Source organism: Nomascus leucogenys, chromosome 7b, assembly GCF_006542625.1.
Source record: "Nomascus leucogenys isolate Asia chromosome 7b, Asia_NLE_v1, whole genome shotgun sequence".
Lineage (NCBI taxonomy): Eukaryota > Metazoa > Chordata > Mammalia > Primates > Hylobatidae > Nomascus > Nomascus leucogenys.
In genome coordinates this window covers 36697119-36717942 of record NC_044387.1, presented here as the reverse complement: position 1 = coordinate 36717942, position 20824 = coordinate 36697119, and the positions used below count along the sequence as shown (strand labels likewise).

Here is a 20824-nt window from a genome sequence, read left to right as displayed (position 1 = left end):
TGGAGTGCAATGGCACGATCTCGGCTCACCGCAACATCCGCCTCCTGGGTTTAAGCGATTCTCCTGCCTCACGCTCCCGAGTAGCTGGGATTACAGGCATGTGCCACCACGCCTGGCTAATTTTGCACTTTTAGCAGAGGCAGGGTTTCTCTATGTTGGTCAGGCTGGTCTCAAACTCCCGACCTCAGGTGATCCGCCCGCCTCAGCCTCCCAAAGTGCTGGGATTACAGGCATGAGCCACCGTGCCCAGCCCAGAATTGTACTTACCTCTCAACTCCTAGAGCTGATATGACAGTTGCTTAATAAATACTTATTGAATGAATAAACTGAGAAAAAGCAGAGGAGAAAAACCAGGAGTATATATTTTTTTGGACTCAAGGAATAAAATTTTTCAAGTAAAATGAAATATTGATGATGCATTTTTAACTTAAAATGTTCATGTTTATTTTGAGAGGTAATGAAGCTTTGTTTTTAGAGCATGTATGCCATTTCAGTTTCAAGAGGACTAATATAAAATAAGGGAACTAAAGTTCTCAAAACCACCATCCCTTCTTGTCCTACCACTGCAGATCATGGAATCAGGTGATAAGAATGAAGAATGGATGATTGAGCCAAGAGTGAGAGAAAGAACTAATATACATTGCATTCCTGCTGTATGCCAAGCGTTATGCTGCATTATCCAACAAATATTGCCACATGCCTACCATATGCCAGAACTATTTTAAACACTGGGGTTACAAAGTGACTCCATCTACTAAAGAATAAAACATTAGAGCACTGGTTTTCTCCACTAATCAACCATCATAGCCTTGGAAGTGAACTACCCCAAATCTCGCATCGTCAGAATTATTACTGTTTTATCCACCAGTGTTTGTTTCTCTTTTATCTCTAAGTATGTTCAAGTTTCTGCTTCTGAAACACACACACACACACACACACACACACACACAAAACTCACATATGCTTGTAGAACTTGCTTTCCCTTCTAGAAATTGAACTCTCTCTCTCTCCTCAGTTCACAGCCAGTCCTTTCAAATACATAGTTGCCATTTGCCACATACACTTCCTATCCACTCATTCTTATCTTAAATCCCTTCTATTAGGATTCTGTTACCACCACATTACAGAAGTGTCTCTAAATTCTGCCAGTGACCTACTTCTTGCCAAATCAAGTGACCTTTTCTCATGTGTCATTCTCTGTGGCTTTTGTGCAGATCTTGGCAGTGCCTAAAAATTCTCTTTTCTTTTGAACTTTGCTCTTCTGTTTCTGTTTCAGTGTCTTTCTTTTCCTTATTCATTCATTCATTTATTCAACAAACTTACTAGGCGCTGAATGTTTTACTCTCAAATTACAGCATACTTTAATGAGAAAAAGCAGGTGGGTTTGGATTCTAGCAAACTACATGGAAAACCAATGGATTAGTGGAAGTTTGGATGGTAAGCATAAAATTAGAATAAAGAAATTTATACAACTCATATTTTGTAAATGATATCAGGCTCTAATTCATCAATATATCATGTCCATATTAGTATATGCTTATCAAATAATCCAGGCTCTTCACTGTTTATTGCTGGGTGCCTTATTTCTCAGCAATCTCTCCTCTGAGCTACACAAGCTTTATTTATATTAATAGTATCACAAATCAAGTTACATCAATATCTTTCTCAGTTAAGGAACCATTCTATTTTTTCTCTCTGTGTGACCTTTAACATGTGACTTAATCTCTCGCTGCCTCATCTGCAAATGGGGTTTAAGCCATTTTTATTTAAGGTGACTGATATGGTTTTGCTGTGTCCCCACCCAAATCTCATCTTGAATTGTAGCTCCCATAATTCCCATGTGTTGTGGGAGGGACCTGGTGGAAATAATTGAATCATGGGGACAGCTTCCCCTATACTGTTCTCATGGTAGTGAATAAATCTCATGAGATCTAGTGATTTTATAAGAGGTTTCCCCTTCTGTGTGGCTCCCATTCTCTCTTACCTGCCACCATGTAAGACATCCCTTGCTCTTCTACCATGAGTGTGAGGTCTCCCCAGCCACGTGGAACTGTGAGCCCATTAAACCTGTTTTTCTTTATAAATTACCCAGTCTCTGGTATGTCTTTATCAGCAGCATGAGAACAGACTAATACAGTGACTTTACATATTTTGATAACATCTTTTCATAAGTTTATGTGAAAGTTAAAGTTTTTTGTGCTAATAACAATAATGGCTAACATTTATTACTCACTTAATATATGCCAGGCATTATGATAAGTACTATGCAATGTAACAGCCTTGGGCTGTTAATAATGCGCTTGTCCATCTTTTATAGTCACGCTGCAGATGCTCTGGCATGTGATACATTGCTGTGAGATCTAGGCTCTGTCACTAAATTTCTTGACTATATACTCTTTTTTATTTTTATTTTTTTGAGAGGGAGTCTCACTGTGTCACCTAGGCTGGAGTGCTGTGGTGCAATCTTGGCTCACTGCAACCTCCAACTCCTGGGTTCAAGCGATTCTCCTGCCTCAGCCTCCCGAGTAGCTAAGATTATGGCACCCGCCACCATGCCTAGCTAATTTTGGTATTTTAGTAGAGACAGGGTTTCACCATGTTGGTCAGGCTGGTCTTAAACTCCTGACCTCAAATGATCCACCCACCTCAGCCTCCCAAAGTGTTGGGATTACAGGTGTGAGCCACTGCACCCAGCTGTATATACTTTTTTGTTTTTTTGGAGACGGAGTCTTGCTCTGTCGCCCAGGCTGAAGTGCAGTGGCACGATCTCAGCTCACCGCAAGCTCCACCTCCCGGGCTCATGCCATTCTCCTGCCTCAGCCTCCCGAGTAGCTGCTGGGACACAGACGCCTGCCACCAAGCCCGGATAATTTTTTTGTATTTTTAGTAGAGACGGGGTTTCACCGTGTTAGCCAGGATGGTCTCGATCTCCTGACCTTGTGATCTGCCCGTCTCGGCCTCCCAAAGTGCTGGGATTACAGGCGTGAGCCACCGCGCCCGGCCTGTATATACTCTTTTTTGAACAAACAGCTTCATGTTTTCTTTATTGAACTTTTTAACTTAATTAGGTCACGCTAAATTTGTATGTGAAGGATGAGATTTTCTTGCATGTAAGAAAACTTAAAACAAAAAGTTTCAGTATTTTGAATCTGTACTATATAGGAAAACTACTGCCTGGCTCTAATTGTAAAAGGAAATGTGACAAAGTTCTGGATAAGTGTTGGGATTATGCAAGCAAAGGAAAAAAGTGACTTGCGGTTTGCTTTGGCAGCTTGTTTCTTAATATTCCTGTATTTGAAACTTTCTTTCCAAGTTCCCAACCCTATTATGTTAGCTCGTGTCGTGGACAAGCTGGTCATCAGCCTCTGCTTATCCCTTCTTCTCCCCAGCTTATCTTAAGGCTCGACTTAAGAGCTTAGAAGGAAACACTTCGGTAAAAGAGATAAATTTACAAAGAAAGACAGGTATAACATGGGGCTTCCATATGAACAAATTATTTGGATGGAGTTAGATTTAATTCTCATTGTTGGCAGCGAAGGTGGTAAGTGTGTTTGTGATGGTGTGGTACACGGGCCAGGAAAGGAAGGAGAGGTCTGCACAGCAAATGGCTTCCATTTGTTTATGTTAGGCATTTTAATCACTTTAGTATTTGCACAGCTGAAGGAAAGGAAAGCACCCTGAGAATAGACGCCATGAGGAACTCTAGAAGTTTGCAAACAAGAAAAACATGAGTTGGAAAAGAGCCACAAATATTATAAGTAAAAAGCACCTCACCCCAAATAAACCTAATATTAGGATGTTAAATTCCAGAGGAAATTAGTAAGGAGCACATTGCAATAATTTTTCTGACAATTCTCAACTCTGCTTCATTTTTGTTATGTAGACAGCAATGCAGAGGTATTTAGACAAGATGAGGGAAACAGAGATTTCTGCACAATATGGTGAAAAAAACAAAAGCCTTCGGATTAGACAAAACCAATTTGTAATTCCATCTCTGTAACATACAAGTATGACGGTTTGGGGGTTTTACTTACTCTCTCAGAACTTCAGTTTTCTTATCTGTAAAACAGGGCTAACCGTGCCTAGCAAACATTAACTGAACAGTGGTTGGAATTTTTCCTCTTAACACTCTTGTTACCCTTAGGCCTTTATGGTAATGACACCAGTTGAAAACTCATCTATCTTTTTTGTACTGTCCCACATTGGCTGGTAGAATGATTACCCCGTCAATGCTTGTTCCTATTCTGTCCCACATTGGCTGGTAGAATGATTACCCCGTCAATGCCTGTTCCTATTCTGCCCTTGCTATGGCCTGCTAAGGAGGTCAGTTATAGGCTGGATCCTCCTCAGTATAGGAAAATAGAAACCATCGAAGACACAGCAGGCCAATTAGGCATCAAGAAGAAAGCACTGAGTATTTTGCACAAACCAAAGGCCATGCTTCCATAGACAACCTCACCAAAGGTGAGTTGTTTACACTACCTTTGTTATACCAGAGTTAGCACTGTAACTGAGGCCCTGAAGGCTGGTAAAGAGCTGATTGTCCCCTCAGACTGGTCACTCAACACTGGTCTGGCAGCTGTCCTGTTTGGGTTATGTGTGCCTCAGTCCAGAGCCGAGCCTCAATAATGGCAATGTTTTGTCTGCCCACCTAGCAAACAGTGAGTTCTCACATTCTGCCTACCTCCCCAATCCTCCTCTAATCTCTAACTGCCCACAGCCACCTAATATAGACTGTCAATGGGACAAGCGAAACACAGAATTAAAAAACAAGTGCTCAGTTAGAGGAAGGTCGATGTAGACTTTGTTTACCAGTTGGCTAAAGTGCTCATGTTTACCACTGGCTGAATAAGGTTGCCTTTCATGAGTCCTCATGGTGTGGATTTTTGTTAGGTAGCAATATAGCAATAAAAGTCATTTTATTTAATCTTTTTTTCTCTTTTGGCAAGTGGTGAAGGAGTTGGAAATGCAACTGTGGCCAGCTCCAGCAGTGGAAATAGTTTGGTTATAGAGGTGTTGAAAATCACTGGCAAAAACTTCTTTCTCACTAGCCTCCCAAGGCACAAGTTTCTACCATTAGAATCCTATTATTTTGCCTGTAAGAAAAGATCGTATCTTCTGTCTTTAGCATCAGTTATTTTAAAATACTTTGGGCCTTGAAAGAAAGATAAAGTACTACTCTGCTTAAACTGGGGTGAAGGAGAAGCTTCAAGGGAAGGAATGAGTAGTAGGACAAGAGTAGGAATCGAGTCTCTGCAGGTAGGAGACATCCTTTTCTAGTCTATAGTGTGTGTGTGTGGTCATGGGGTGGGAGGGTGTGAGCTGAGGACAAAAGATGATCTCAGTATGACGAATTTGGGCTGAATTTTAATTTTGTCTAGTACCAGATCTCTGTGCAGATGAAATAGAAATCAATTAACTATGACTTGATTTAAAATTAAAAGGCATTGGCTTTCAGTATGGACCACCTGAAAATGCTTTGTAATAACCACTAAAGTTCTGTTTAAAGTTCACCATTTGTGCTATGAAGCACATGGATACCATATCCAATCTTAAGACTGCAACATCAATGATTTGTTCTTTCTTCTTTTTCAGAACAGGTAATAACTCAGAGACCAGAAAGCTAGATATGTATAAATGAATTTACAAAATAAGGCAAGAGAATTTTAAGTAGAATATATTTGAAAAATAGACAAAAAGGTGTAAGACCTTATATTCAGTAAAACTTTTACAATCTTTTAAAATACAGTATCTATTTTCATTTTGGAAACCAAAATTAAAATAACAACGATTATCTGTTGAGGACACCATTTCAACCTTTAGAACCGCACGTAACATAAAGTTGGAAACATATGAAGATGATCAAATAGGAAAACCAGAACTTTCTTAATCTATGGTTTTTTAACTGAATAATGCAGTTGATTACTGTAAAATTCTGAATCCTACCATATTGCAGAAATAACAATAGCAAAAGGAAGAAAAATCATTTATTAAATTTTTACTAAGGAATTTCTAATTGTCCCGTGTAAAATGTCCATGACTTTATGTGATAGATACTGTAATCACCATTTTACAGATGAGAAAACAGAGTTTAAAAGACTTTTCTAATAGCACAGTATGGTAAAGGCTACAGCCAGGAACATATGGGCACTCAAGGGATTTTGAGAGGGAATTTAAATTTATTTGCTTTGGCAAAATAATTTCTCATTTGATACCTAATTATAATTTCAGTGCAAATGTTTGCTTAGAAGCAATTGCAATAGATTAGCTAGATTAGCTTAAACCTGCTTTCTACAACCTTTAGCTTTCTTTTTTTTTTTTTTTTTTAAGACAAGGTCTGGTGTGGCGCGGGCTGGAGTGTGGTGGCTTGATCACGGATTACTGCAACCTGTACCTCCTGGACTCAAGCAATCTTCCCACCCCAGCCTTTGGAGTAGGTGAGATTATAGGTGCATGCCACTCACCTGGCTAATTTTTGGGTTTTTTGTTTTTGTTTTTGTTTTTGTTTTTTTGGTAGAGACAGAGTTTTACTAGCTGGCCTAGGCTGGTCTCAAACTCCTGGGCTCAAGCGATCCACCCACCTTTGCCTCCCAAAGTGCTATGATTTACAACCTTAAACTTTCAATCCTATGATCAGGCACCAAAATGTATAACCTATTTCAATCTTATAAAATACAAGTCCTCCCACAAATAGCCACCACCTTTTTATATTCAAGTGACTGTTCATTTGAATTCCAAACTCATGCCAAACCTTTAATGCATTCTGCAGTTAATCTCCAACCTACTCATGTATTCATTCATTCAATGAATATTGAGTGCTTACCATATGCCAGATACAATTTCACCTGCTGAAGATACAAAGCCCAAGCCATTATAGGATTCATAGTTCAGTAGAAAAAAAGAGATATCACATAAATAGATGCAACCTCTACCTCCTGGGCTCAAGCAATCTTCGCACCCCAGCCTTTGGAGTAGCTGGGATTATAGGTGCTAGTAAAACTGTTGAGGACGCCATTTCAACCTTTAGAATTGTACATAACATAAACTTTTGCTAGATAGATAGATATAGATAGATAGATAGATAGATAGATAGATAGATAGATAGATAGAATAATGTTGACATGTTCTTAGTGAAAAAACTGAGTTGTTACTCAGCAACAATTATTTCCTTTGTATAAGTTATGTATGAATTTTAACTGGGCTCATGACCACCTAGAATAGAAGCTACACTTCCCAACCTTTCTTGAGTTATGTACGGCTATATGGCTAAGTTCTGCCCAATGGGATGTAAACAGAAGTATGAACAATATCAGACATGTTCTGAAAAGAAGACAGTGTTCCCTTCTCATTTTTTTTTCTTTTTCCTGCTGGTTGAAATATATGCATGCTGACTGGAGCTGGGGCAGCCAATTAGACCCAAGGGGTCTGCATTTTAGGGATAGTGGAGCAAAAAGTTAGAGGGTAACTGAGCCCTTGATAATTATGTCAGTCATGCAAACCCTCAATTACTTACCTCTAGACTAAGCTTACCTGTGAGAGAAACATCTTCCATCTTTTTACAGTTCTGTTTTGGGGGGGTTTCTGTCACTCCCATTTGACTTTTATCTTAACTAATAGAAAAATATAAAGAAAATGAAGAAGAGTAAGGGACTAGAGAATGGCGCAGTGTGATATTTTAGACAAGGTGATAAGGGAAGGATTTTATGAGGGATTGTTATCTGAGCAGAGTCCTGAATGCATGACTGTGCCATGTGAGTAGGGGGAAAGTATGGAAGGGGGAAATAGTAAAAGGAATGCAGTATCTATTTTCATTTTGGAAAGCAAAATTAACATAATGATTACCTTTTGAGGATACCATTTCAACCAGGGAAAGGGGGAAATAGTAAAAGGAAAAGCTCAGAGATGAGAACACATTTTTGTGTCCAGGGACCATCAAGGAGGTCAAACCTTTTGATAGGCAAACCTTTCAAATCTTGTCATGCACGCAAATGAAAATCCTTGACCCTAGACATTGTAGACACTGGTCAACTTTGCAGGGACTGGTCTCTGTAGGTCTCTTCAAAAAGCATGACCCAGTTATGAGTCTCAGCTCTTACCCAGCTTCATGGCTCATCCTCTAACGGTCCATTTCAAAATGCTTCCTGAGTTCACTATTCAAATACTACCCACTTTTCTGAACCTAGCATGAGTTCTCACTCCAGCTTAAGAACTGGCTCTATTGATCCACCCCACATTACTTCCTTTCTTCTTGAGTCTACATAGATATTATTGCCTATATTGTTCATTTTAATTATGAAAAATCTATCATTCTGTTCTGATTCATGCATGTGTCTCTTGCCACCTCAATTAACATGTAACATAAGAGCTAGATGTTTGAAAGTGTTTAAAATCCCTTTTGGCTACTATCTGTTCAACAGAAAGTGCTCACTAAAAACTTTCTGCATGTCCAATGAACGTTTCATTTAACCATCTCACAAACTAAAAACACAATGGAGAGAGCCTAATCTTTCTCTGTTCCTCCCTTTCGCCAGGAAGATATGAGTAGCTAAAGTATTTGGTGCTATATATAGCCAGTTGATGTCAGCTGAATGCCAGTCTCTTCAGAAAAGCTCAGTCCCCAGTTTGAGTCAGAGTAGGGACCATGCTGTCCCATGCTCAAGGATAAAAACCATCAGGCCCAAGTGCCATCTATAGTCCATCTCCAGAGTCTTCCTCCACAAACTGGGATTCATCCCCGCTGAAAAAGCACAATCTAACAGCAAGGTGAGTATGTTGTTTCCTAAAATGTTTTATTAGTCAGTTGTCCAAGGAGATTTGAAGTTGTGACTCATAAATGGGCGTTCTCTGCTTTAAAGGGCAGCTGTTGCCAATATTAAAATGCTACCACCAACGAATTCTGGTTTAATCTAGTGTCTTCTTCATTCTTACAGTTTGCTGGAATTGATGGAGTGTGATGCTGGTACAAATGAAGGCCAGTGAGGAGACAATGATAGACTAAAATACTGTGGAGAAAAGAGAGGGAGGGGAAAGGAGACCAGCAATTTCCTTGTTTCTCACTGCCTGATGATCATTGTATTAATGTCCAGACTGGGTCTCTGTTTACTGTGACATTGCCTGTCAATGAATAACATACTCTGTCACCAGATAAGGAATGCATATTGAAGTCTTTCAGTAGCAAGCGATAACTTTTTAATAAAGAACAAAGATGTTGTCTTTCAAAACAGTGATTATGAGACACTCCAAATGAGTTCTTCACATTGCCTCAATAATGTCCCTTTGTTTTTAACAGGGAACAAAAAAACCATGCTATCACATAATACTATGGTGAAGCAGAGAAAACAGCAAGCAACAGCCATCATGAAGGAAGTCCATGGAAATGGTATCAATAAAAATCCTTTGTAGCATTAATATAGCTCAGCATGAATGTGGCTCCATCCTGACGTTGTTTAATATTCCATAGTTTACTTCCTTTAGATTCTTGCTGTTCTGTCATAACAAACCTGGAGCTCTAGGGGGTGTAGAAAAGCCTATGGTAACTAATCCTTTTGTAGTCATCCTTTCTCATTTGGAAGCTATTTTCAGAGGAACAACTGCTATAAAAGGCATGAAGCAATCTGACAGCTGATGTACATTCTGCTTGGCCTGCCTTCCACATTATAAGTTAAGATCACTCTCGATTCTTTTTTTTCTCTGGACAAGTCTCATACAATCTTGTCTTCATTGTCCATCCCACATGGTTTAGCTTGATTTCTTTTACCTTACATTATATACATCACTCAAAATAAGTTCTATCATCTTTTTTATCAAACGATTAAGTTGCAATTCATATTTATTACTTTTTATTTAACTCCATTTCTATTGCTTATTTATTTAATCCTTCATATTTGTTAATTGATTTACTAACATATTTTGTGTGCAAAGTCTAGTTTTATTTGTAACTTCTGAGAAAATATAAAATTATTGTAGTCTCAAAGCATATGACTCAAAAAATTTTTAATATATATTACATGCAAGGTAATATTTCACTCTCTCCTTTTCTTTAAATTCTAGCAAATAACTTGAGAAAGCAATGCTTTATAACTTGCATTTTGATTCTTATAAAGGAAATTCAACTTTGTTTATAAGCAAGGTATAGCATCAATTTTAAAAGTTAAGAAAAAATATTCAGGTCCTCTTAGGAGCTGATTTGAGCCATTCCAGATATATTTGTGGAATTTTCAGAATGCCTCCTTATTTCGCCTGTATTGACAAGGAATGCAGCCTTTCACCACTACAATATTGAGACCTAGAAGCTTGAGACCTGGGAAGAGTATTGAGCATAATGTTTTCATATTACACCTTCCATAAAGCAAGAGGAACAGAATCAAAGATTTTTAGATGCTCCCCATACAATGTTGTCATAACTAAGAGGTCCTGTTGTTGTTTTCTATTTTCTGCAATACAAAACCACTGTACTGGATTCAACTTGGTTCTCATGTTTTACTATAATGTCAAATTAGCTTGGAATAAAATGAGAATAATTCTGAATCAGATACCAGAACTGAATTTGTACCAATCCAAAGTCCCAAAATTCATGCCTCATTTAAAATTTCATTAATCTTTGTATTTCCAGCTTCAAGTAGTTTACTTGAAATTATTTTATAGCTTTTCTGATCAATGTGGCAAAAATCAGATGATCACTGGAGTTGGTGACAAAATTGTTTACCTTAAAATAGACATTTTACGTTATCATTTTCTAATGACATCCTAATCATAAAACAGTCAGTCCATTTAATGTATTCCAGCCTAAGTCATGTGTTGGAGTCTACTCTGTTAGCTCTGACATAGATCTATAAGAGTAAGAAGTTTTTTTCTTTTTTAATAAACATAACTATTGTTTTTATGAAAAATATTTGGGAGAAAACACACAATTATGTATCAAAGTAGGGGAAAAACTCAAAACCACTATCTCACCACCAGTAAATCCTAGCCACGTAAAGTCAGCTGAAGCCCTCCCTCCCATGTCACTGGATGAGCATCAGCTCCCTTAAGAGGAGTCACATGCTCTGTCTTTGTTGGAATGTCAAGTATTTCAGATAACGTGTGGATAATCAGACTCTTTCCAAGCTCATCCCAGATGAAATAACTTCAGTACTTTATGAAACAGCTCAAATATTTTTCTTCTCTTATTTCCTCTGACATTTTATATGGAACTTTAGTATTTGTATACAGCATGATGTTTAGAGATCTGGAGCTATGGGAGTATAATTTTTTCTCAGGATGCATAAATAAAATGGACTTCAGAGAAACTTTTTTGGGAATGATCCTCCAAACTTTCATTTTGCAGTAGTAAAAATCTGAATAATTTAAGATAAAACATGCAACTGCTTTGATCTTAGTTGTAAGACTAAATAAATCAAATTTTGACTGGATTGTCCTTTATAAAGATAAATTGAAAAGGATGTTCCAGTCGAAATCCCCTTCTCCTGCCTTCTCTCCTTTCCCCTTGTGCATCAGAATTTTTTTTCAGCATCATAACTCATTTAATTTTTATTACTACTTACCAAAAACATTTAGCTTGGAGGAGTATAAAATGTGACAATGAGTTAGCTAAATCACTTGTTGTCCTCTTAACATGAGGTGGAAATTCAATCCCATTCTTATAGGGGAAAGAGATTGCAGCCGGTGAGTCTTTGAGATGAATCTCTAGAAAAATATAAGAACCAGAAATGGAGAGTTTTACATCAGAGCCCTCATTCCATCAGAAGGAGAGATAACCTCAAAGAATTATTGAAAAATTCTCTTCATATAGATTATAATGCTAACTGCATAGAATGAGTAAGAGGTGGACAACTCCCAGCCTCCACTAATCACACCCCCAAATTGTTGCTCATTTTGAATCCATTATGATTTGGTTTCAAATTATATACTAGAAGCAAATATACCACACTCTCAACAAATGACTAATAAAAAGCATCCCAAACATGAAGGCTGACTGCTTTTAGATTTACCTTCCTCATTATATCATAGTTATGATTACCATCATCATCACCTTGGCAGGAAGCAGAGCTAATGGTAAAGCTGTCCTGGTTACTCTTGTGAGACAAACCTCTGTGCTTTATATAAAAGTATCTCAGCCACAATTGTTACCATCTAACAAGTGCTATTGTAAAAGACAAAAAATAATTTGCCATTATCTGTGCATGAATTAGTTGTGGAGACGAGGAAAGATGGCCTCTAATAGTCCCCACCCAGGAGCCCTGTGCAATTTACCCGTAAATCTGTACATATTTTCCAGTATTAATCATATTTTTCTCTTGTTCAGTAACTCATGTGAAACTTGAAGACTGAATGAAGAGAGAGAGGTAGGAAAGGATAAAAGGATAGGAAGTATTAAACTGATAAAGAGATGGGGCAATCAGAATGAAATAAGGAGAGGCACTCTAGAGAAACTGGCATCTGTTTAGAAATGCTGGGGGAAAGGAATTGGAATTTTAAAAACCATAAGAAGAACTGGGAATATGATGTTCTCTGACTTTAAGCATGGATATTGCTGACAGTTTAGAATAAGAGCTTCATAAATAGAGAAGACCACAGTGCCTCCGAAGTAAGCTTCAGTCACCCTACAGTCCTCTCACTGGGTTCCAGGATGGCTTTTTTTGCTATGTTTTTTGTTTGTTTGTTTTTTTCTCCTCATGATTGGGCAACAGCTTTCCCCAGCACACAGAAAAGAACTGGGCAGGTTGTTTTTTCAACTTCAGGAAGAGAGCTTAGCTTTGTGGTCTGAAAACAGGAAGCCCAGGTTCTAAATGGAGTGCATTGTTAATGTGGTACCAGGGCTCCAGGGTTCCAGACTAGACATCAGATTTCACATCAGAAAATGAGGAAGGCTGGATTTGCTGATACATCTAATTATAAAATTCCATTATTCTAATTTACTGAGCTATGTGCAGAAACCAAACATCAGTGTGTTTGAGTTCCTCCATCAGTAACAAAGGAAATGATAATATTGACATAAATTGCAAGGACTCCTTGAAAAAATACAAAGTCTAGAATTTCAGATGAAAGATTACATGAAGACCGCTTTTACTTCTCTTGTAGGAGCGTATCTTAAATTGTAACTAATCAAATCTTCAAAATCAAGATGAAGATGCCAAAAAGGCCTTTCATACCTCCTATCAAATATGTAAAGTTTATAGAAGAAGAACTTAATGATTCAGTGTACAGGTTTGGTAATTTTCTGTGGTTTGTTTTAATCTTTCACATTAGCATTCTCATGGCTCCAAGAAAAATAAGAGCTAGAAAGGTTTGCATGTTTTATTTTGAAAACTGGTGTGCAGTCATACCTTGTGAATTCATAAGTTTTCTGAGCATCTAACCTCTAATAAGGCACTCCAGAAAACTAGTACAAGAGACCTAGGCTAAATTGTATTTTACACTGAAGTTGAAATTACAGAGTTCAATTCTAGCTATATTATTCCATCATCCTAACTTTCTTTGAAGGCTTTTTCGCTCAAATATGTTTTAGACATACATCCTATAAACAGTACTAGATTATTCTGTTTGTATAATTCAATACATTGGTAATGTCATTTTTTGAATGTTTATAGATTTATACAATTTTTAAATAATATTTTCATTAATGACAAATTTTTGAAAACTTTATAAAATAGCCTTAGAACTCAAATCAAGACAAAGACATATGAAATAAGAAAATAAAGAATCACAGATGGCATTCAAAATCAACTTTTTTCTGTAGAGATAATTATCACAGAACTTTTTATCAATTGGAGTTTTAAGGCATTATCCAAAATCACAGTCTGGACTATGATCTTACACGTTATATGTAATATGTACATACATGTTACTTTATAGAAGAACATATTTTATGGACTATTATTCAACCACATAGGCCAACTGTCCAGGGACAGGAGGAATAGTTCTGTGCAAATGCAGATAATCAATAAGCCCACCCTAAAGCAAATAAGCTTCAGCTAGCTACCCTCTAGCAATTGCAGTTGCCAATCATGGTAGAACAGTTTTAAACGGTCTTTTGTCTTACTACAATTATTTGTAAGCAAGTGTCTTTGCAAACCATGGATTAGATTAACTCATCTAACTGAAGTTCTGGATCAGTATAAATGACACCAATAGGAAAGTACACCTAGCCATATTATTTTCTTTCTTTCTTTTCATTTTTTTTGAGATGGAGACTTGCTCTGTTGCCCAGGCTGGAGTGCAGTGGTGCAATCTCTGCTCACTGCAACCTCTGCTTCCTGAGTTCAAGTGATTCTCCTGCCTCAGCCTCCCGAGTAGTTGGAATTACAGGTGCCTGCCACTACGCTCGGCTAATTTTTGTATTTTTTTCGTAGAGACAGGGTTTTGCCATGTCAGCAGGGCTGATCTTGAACTCCTGACCTCGGGTGATCCACCTGCCTCAGCCTCCCAAAGTGCTGGGATTACAGGCGTGAGCCACCACACCCAGCCTTATTTTTAATAGATGGTCTAATGCCACAAAGACAACCTTCTAAGCCATGAAGGCAAGGATATGTATTCTAAATAAAACATATCATTTATCAAGCATCAAGATTAAACACACCATTAAGAACCTGTGCAAGGGTTTGCAGTAAAGGGCAGGCAACAGCTGAACTTGGAATCTGTGTGCTCAGCTGACAGCGTTCTTGACTCTGAAAGTTTAAGTAATGAGAGTGATCACGCATTAGATTCCTTAACTCACAAATGGTTCTGAAACCCTTGCTCCAGTGACATCATAAATTTAACTATTAGAAGGGAAGGGAAGAAAACCTTGGAAAATTTTGTGTTTCGTTTATGCAAAATATCCCTGACATTGATGGATGTGTCCATTAGTATGCTATTATATATTTACAGTTGGTTATTGAATGGGGCAGCAGTAGGGATGTTTTGATTTGTAGAATTTGCAAATTTCTGTGGTATAAATGCTTCCACCATGGCCAAATTCAAGCTACCACCATGGAAGCACTAAATGCAGAGTTGGAAAGAGATATGCAGTAGTAGAACATTACATATTTTCCCCATACAGTTACAATGGATATAAATAAACTCAAGTGCGTAACATCTCTTCTATCTTTTATAATCTAAATGGAACTTGCTATTTTGAATTCAGAATCAAAAAGTTGAAATATCACATCTCCATCACACTGTCCAGTATGTTGAGGGATATTCACAGACACACTAAAAAATAAACTTGCTCATCCTTCCATGGTCCAAACACATAGTAACAGAGACTCCAAACACTTGCAAATAAGCAAGGGTGAATATTCCCTGTAGAACTCAGCAAAGTTGATGAGCAAATCCCAGGAAATTGTTGTAAAATACCCTCATGTACTCTGCTCTATTTTTCTTATGCCTTTTCCATAGGCTATTTCTACCATTCCTGGGGACTGTGAAGCGCAGCATTTTGTTTTGTTTTGTTTGGGGATACTAGAGAGCCAGACAGAGCTGTTCTGCATTGCATTAGGAAGAAGTATAAAAATTTTTAAACATTTTTAATAATAGACTTTATTTTTTAGAGTTTTAGATTTGAGGAAAGTGAGGGAGAAAGTACAATGAGTTGCTATATAAACTTCTTCCCCACTGCTGTTTCCTGTATTATTAGTATCTTGCATCAGTGTGTATTTGTAACAACTGATGAACCAATATTGATAACTGTTGAGCTCCATTTTTGCTGCTATAACACAATACCTGATACTGGGTAGTTTATACTGAACAGAAATTGATTCATGGTTCCAGAGGCCAGGTAGTCTAATATCAAGGTGCCAGCATCAAGGGAGGGTCTTTTTGCTGAGTCATCACATGGCAGAGGACAAGAGAGAAAAGCGGGCTGAATTCATCTTTTTATAAGGTCACAAATCCCACCCATGAGGGTGGGGTACTCATGGCTTCATTACCTTTTAAAGGTCTGAGCTCTTAGTACTGTTACAATGGCAATTAAATTTCTTTCTTTCCCTTCCTCCCTTCCTCCCTTCCTTCCTTCCTTTCCTTCCTTCTTCTTCTTTCTTCTTCCTTCTTCTTCTTTCTTCCTTTCTTTCTTTCTTTCTTTCTTTCTTTCTTTCTTTCTTTCTTTCTTTCTTCTTTCTTTCTTTCTTTCTTTCTTCTTTCTTTCTTTCTTTCTCTCTTTCTCTTTCTTTCTTTCTTTCTTTCTTTCTTTCTTTCTTTCTTTCTTTCTTTCTTTCTTTTCTTTCTTTTTCTTTCTTTCTTTCTTTTTTGAGATGGAGTCTTGCTCTATCACCCAGGCTGGAGTACAGTGGCCCGATCTCAACTCACTGCAACCTCTGCCTCCCAGGTTCAAGTGATTCTCCTGCCTCAGCTTCCCAAGTAGCTGGGATTACAGGTGCACACCACCACACATGGCTAATTTTTGTATTTTTAGTAGAGATGTGGTTTCACCATGTTGGCCAGGCTGGTCTCAAACTCCTGACCTCATGATCCGTCCACCTGGGCCTCCCAAAGTGCTGGGATTATAGGCGTGAGCCACCATGCCTGGCCTGGCAATTAAATTTCAACATGAACTTTGGAAGGGACAGACATTCAAACCATAGCATTAACTAAAGTCCATAGTTTACATTAGGATTCACTCTTTGTGTTATGCAATTCTACGGGCTTTCACAAATGCAGTGTCGTGTATCTGCCATTACAGCATCACACAGGATAATTTCTCAGCCCTAAAAATCCCCTATGCTCCACTTATTCATCCCTCTCTCTCTACCTCCTTCCAAGTCCCTGGCAACTACTGATCTTTATGCTACCTTCTAGTTTTGTCTTTTCCAGAATGCCAAATAGCTGGAATCATACAGTAAGTAAATTTTTCCAACTGGCTTCTTTTACTTAGAAATATACATTTGAGAATCCTTCATGTCTTTTCATGGCTTGATAGCTCTTAATTAAATTTTTTATTTTGAGTTTTTTTTAGATAATCATAGTTTCACATGCAGTTAAGACATAATATAGGCAAAACTATAGTACAATATCACAACCAGAATATTGACATTGATACAGTCAAGAGACATAACATTTCCATTCCCATAAGGGTCCCTCATGTTGCCCTTTCATAGCCATACCCACTTCTCTCTAGGCCCCATCTCTCCTTAAACCCTGACCAATCACTATTCTGCTCTCCATTTCTATAATTTTTCTGTAATTTCAAGAATGATATACAAATGGAATCATATGGCATATAACCTTTTGGGAATGGCTTTTTCATTCAGTGTAATTCTCTAGAGATTCACCCAGGTCTTGTTCTCAATGATTTGTTCCCTTTTGTTGCTGAATACCATGCTGTGGATGGACCACAGTGTTTTTAATGGTTTACCCATTGAAGTACATCTGGGCTGTTTTCAGTTTTTGATGATCAAGAAGGAAGATGCTATGAACATTTGTGTATATGATTTTGCAAGAACACAAGTTTTCATTTCACTGGGATAAATGTCCAGTATTGCTGGGTAGTTCTGCATTCAGCAGCAAATGGTGCTGTCATCATTTTTCATTACAGACATTCTGATAGATGTATAGTGATATATCATTGTGATCTTAATTTGCATTTCCCTAGTGACTGATGAGGTTTACCATCTTTTCAAATGCTTATTTGCCATGTGTATATCTTCTTCAGTTGAAATGCCTCTTCATGCTTTGGCCCACATTCTAATTGGATTGTTTGCTTTTTTAATAGTGAATTTTGACAGTTCTGTATTTATGCTAGACTGTTTTCAAGGTTACATGTTTTGAAAATATTGTTTCCCATTCTGTAGCTTGTCTTTTCATCCTCTTAGCAGGGTCTGTCTCAGAGCAAAAGTTTTTAATTTTGATGATGTCCAGTTTATCAATTATTCCTTTTATGGATTGTGATTTTGGTGTTGTTTAACAACTCTTTGCCTAGCCCTAGGTCCCAAAGATATACTAAAGTGATTTTTCTTCCTTAGCCCGTTAACATGGTGAATCTTTGCCTAGCTCTAGATCTCAAAGATATAGTAATGTGATTTTTCTTCCTTAGCCTATTAACATAGTGAATTACATTGATTGATTTTTGAATAGTGAAACAGCCTTGCCTCCCTGGATTAAACCCCACTGGCTCATGATATAAAATTCTTTTTTATATATTGCTTAATTATATTTGCTAATAATATGTTAAGGATTTTGCTTCTATGTGTATGTAGGATATTGTTTTGTAATTTTTTTTTTTGAGAGAGGGTCTCACTCTGTCACCCACGTTGGAGTGCAGTGGCCTGATCTCAGCTCACTGCAACCACCTCCCAGGCTCAACTGATCCTTCCACCTCAGCCTCCCAAGTAGCTGGGACCAACGCACTACCATGCCCAGCAAAATTTGTGTGTGTGTGTGTGTGTGTGTGTGTGTGTGTGTGTGTGTGTTTGGTAGACACGTGGTTTCATTATGTTGCTCAGGCTGGTCTTGAACTCTTGAGCTCAAGCAATCCACTAACTCAGGCCTCCCAAACTGCTAGGATTACAGGCGTGAGCCACCCGCCTGGCCTGTCTGTGTGTGTTGTCTTTCTCTGGCTTTGGTATCAGAGTATTATTACTTTAATGAAATGAACTAGGAAGAACTCTCTTCTATTTTGGGGCAGAGACTATGTGGCATTGGTGATGATTGTTCTTTAAATATTTGGTAGAATTCTCCAGTGAAACCATTTAAGTCTGAATCCTTTTGGGGGGTGAGGAGATTTTTAGACTATAAATTGAATTGCCTGAATCGTAATATAATTAATCAAGTACTCATTTCATGTTGGGTGAACTGAGATAATTTGTGCTTTTTGAGGAACTGGTCAATTTTTTCTAAGTGCTCAAGTTTATGTGAATTTATATGTAGAATTGTTTGTAGTATTAATATTCTTATTATCTGTTTGCTATCTGCAGTATCTGTAATGCTATCTCTTATTTTGTTCCTAATATTGTTAATTTGTGTCTTCTCTATCTTTTCTATGTTAATCTTACTAGAGATTTATCAATTTTACTGATCTTTTAAAAACCAGCTCCATACTTCATTGATTTTCTCTATTGTTTTTCTGTTTTTTATTTCATTGGTTTCTGCACTTATCTTTATTATTTCTTTCCTTCTGCTTGCTTTGGGTTTATTTTGTTCATCTTTTATTTTTACATTTTTTGGGGTAGACACTTAGTTTATTGATTTGATACTTTTTTCTTTTTTAACCAAGCATTTAGTGCTATAAATATTCCTCTCAGCACTGCGTTGTTTCCCATAAATTTTGATATGCTGTATTTTCATATTCATTTAGTTCACTGAATTTTTCATTTCCTTTGAGACTTCCTTTTTGTCCCATGAACTATTTAGAAGTATGTTGATTAGTTTCCAAGTGTTTGGAGATTTTCCTGTTATCATTCTATTACTAATTTCTAGTTTGGTTTTATTGTGATCAGTGCTAACACTCTGAATAATTTAATCATTTTAATTTGTTGAGGTTTATTTTATAGCCCAGGATATGATCTATCTTGATATATATTCCACTGGCACTTGAAAGAAATGTGTGTTCTATTGTTGTTGAATAAAATATAAATGTCAATTAAGTCCTATTGGTTGCTAATATTATAGAATTTTATATTCTTACTGCTCTTCTGCCTAGTTGATCTATCATCTGTTGAGATGGGGGGATTAAAATTCCAACTATAATTGTAAATTTGTCTATTTCTCCTTTTAGTTCTACATTTTTTACCTTAAATATTTTGTAGCTCTGTTTTTGGTGCACATACATTTGGGATTTCTAGGTAATCTTTGTGGATTCACACTTTAATCATTACATAATGCCCTTCTCTGTCTCTGGTAATCTTTGTTGCTCTGATTTTATCTGATATTACTATCAGATAATATTTGGTTGATGTTGCTTGACATATATTTTTCCAATCTGTTACTTTCACTTGCTTATAATGTTATTATAGGCAGTGAGTTTCATGTAGGCAGCATAGTTCAACAAACCATAGTTGGTTCACTTTTAATCCAATCTGACATCAATTGATGTATTTAGATTCTTTACATTTATTTATTAATGTATTAGATCTTAAGTATGTAATTTTATTTTTAGTTTTCTGTTTGTCATCTCTGTTTTACATTCCTGTGTTCTTTTTTCTGCCTTCCTGGAGATTACTTCAGAGTTTCATTTTGGTATAGTGTTTTCAAATGTATCTGTTCATATAGCTTTCAGGAGTTGCTCTAAGTATTGCATTATATATTCATAACTTATCACAGTCTACTGATGTTGTCATTTTACCAGTGCAAGTATAGAAAATTTATCTACTTTTGGCCAGGCACGGTGGCTCATGCCTGTAATCCCAGCACTTTGAGAGACCGAGGTGGGCAGATCACTTGAGGTCAGGAGTTCGAGACCAGCCTGGCCAACATGGAGAAACCCCGTCTCTCCTAAAAATACAAAAATTAGCTGGGTGTGGTGGTGGCAGGCACCTGTAATCTCAGCTACTTGGGAGGCTGAGGCAGGAGAATCACTTGAACCTGGGAGGCGAAGGTTGCAGTGAGCCAAGATCGGGTCACTGCACTCCAGCCTGGGTGACAGAATAAGATTCTGTCTCAAAAAAAAAAAAAAAATACTTTGATGTCTTTTTATCCTCTCCTGTTTATAAAATAATTGTCTTAAGTATTTCTTCTACATACATTTACATCAGTCAGTGTTATAATTTTGGCTTCTACAATAAAATATAATTTAGAAAGCTCAAGAGGAGAAGGGAAGCCTATTGTATATACCTATATTTCTGCTTACTATATACCTTCTTTATCTCTGATGTTCCAGGCTTCCTTCTTTTATTGTTTCCCTTCTGCTTAAAAA

The 20824-nt window shown here is 37.3% G+C and overlaps 1 protein-coding gene across 1 annotated transcript in view; it reads left to right on the top strand.

Moving 5' to 3' along the window:
* Nucleotides 1-8564: 8564 nt before the first annotated feature.
* Nucleotides 8565-20824, top strand: part of MYOZ2 (myozenin 2) — a 51840-nt gene continuing 39580 nt past the window's right edge. Inside the window, exons 1-2 of the mRNA XM_003271315.3 lie at nt 8565-8763; nt 9290-9379. Of these exons, the coding sequence (XP_003271363.2) occupies nt 9304-9379 (76 nt within the window). The 5' untranslated portion in view covers nt 8565-8763; nt 9290-9303. The remainder of the gene's footprint in view (nt 8764-9289; nt 9380-20824) is intronic.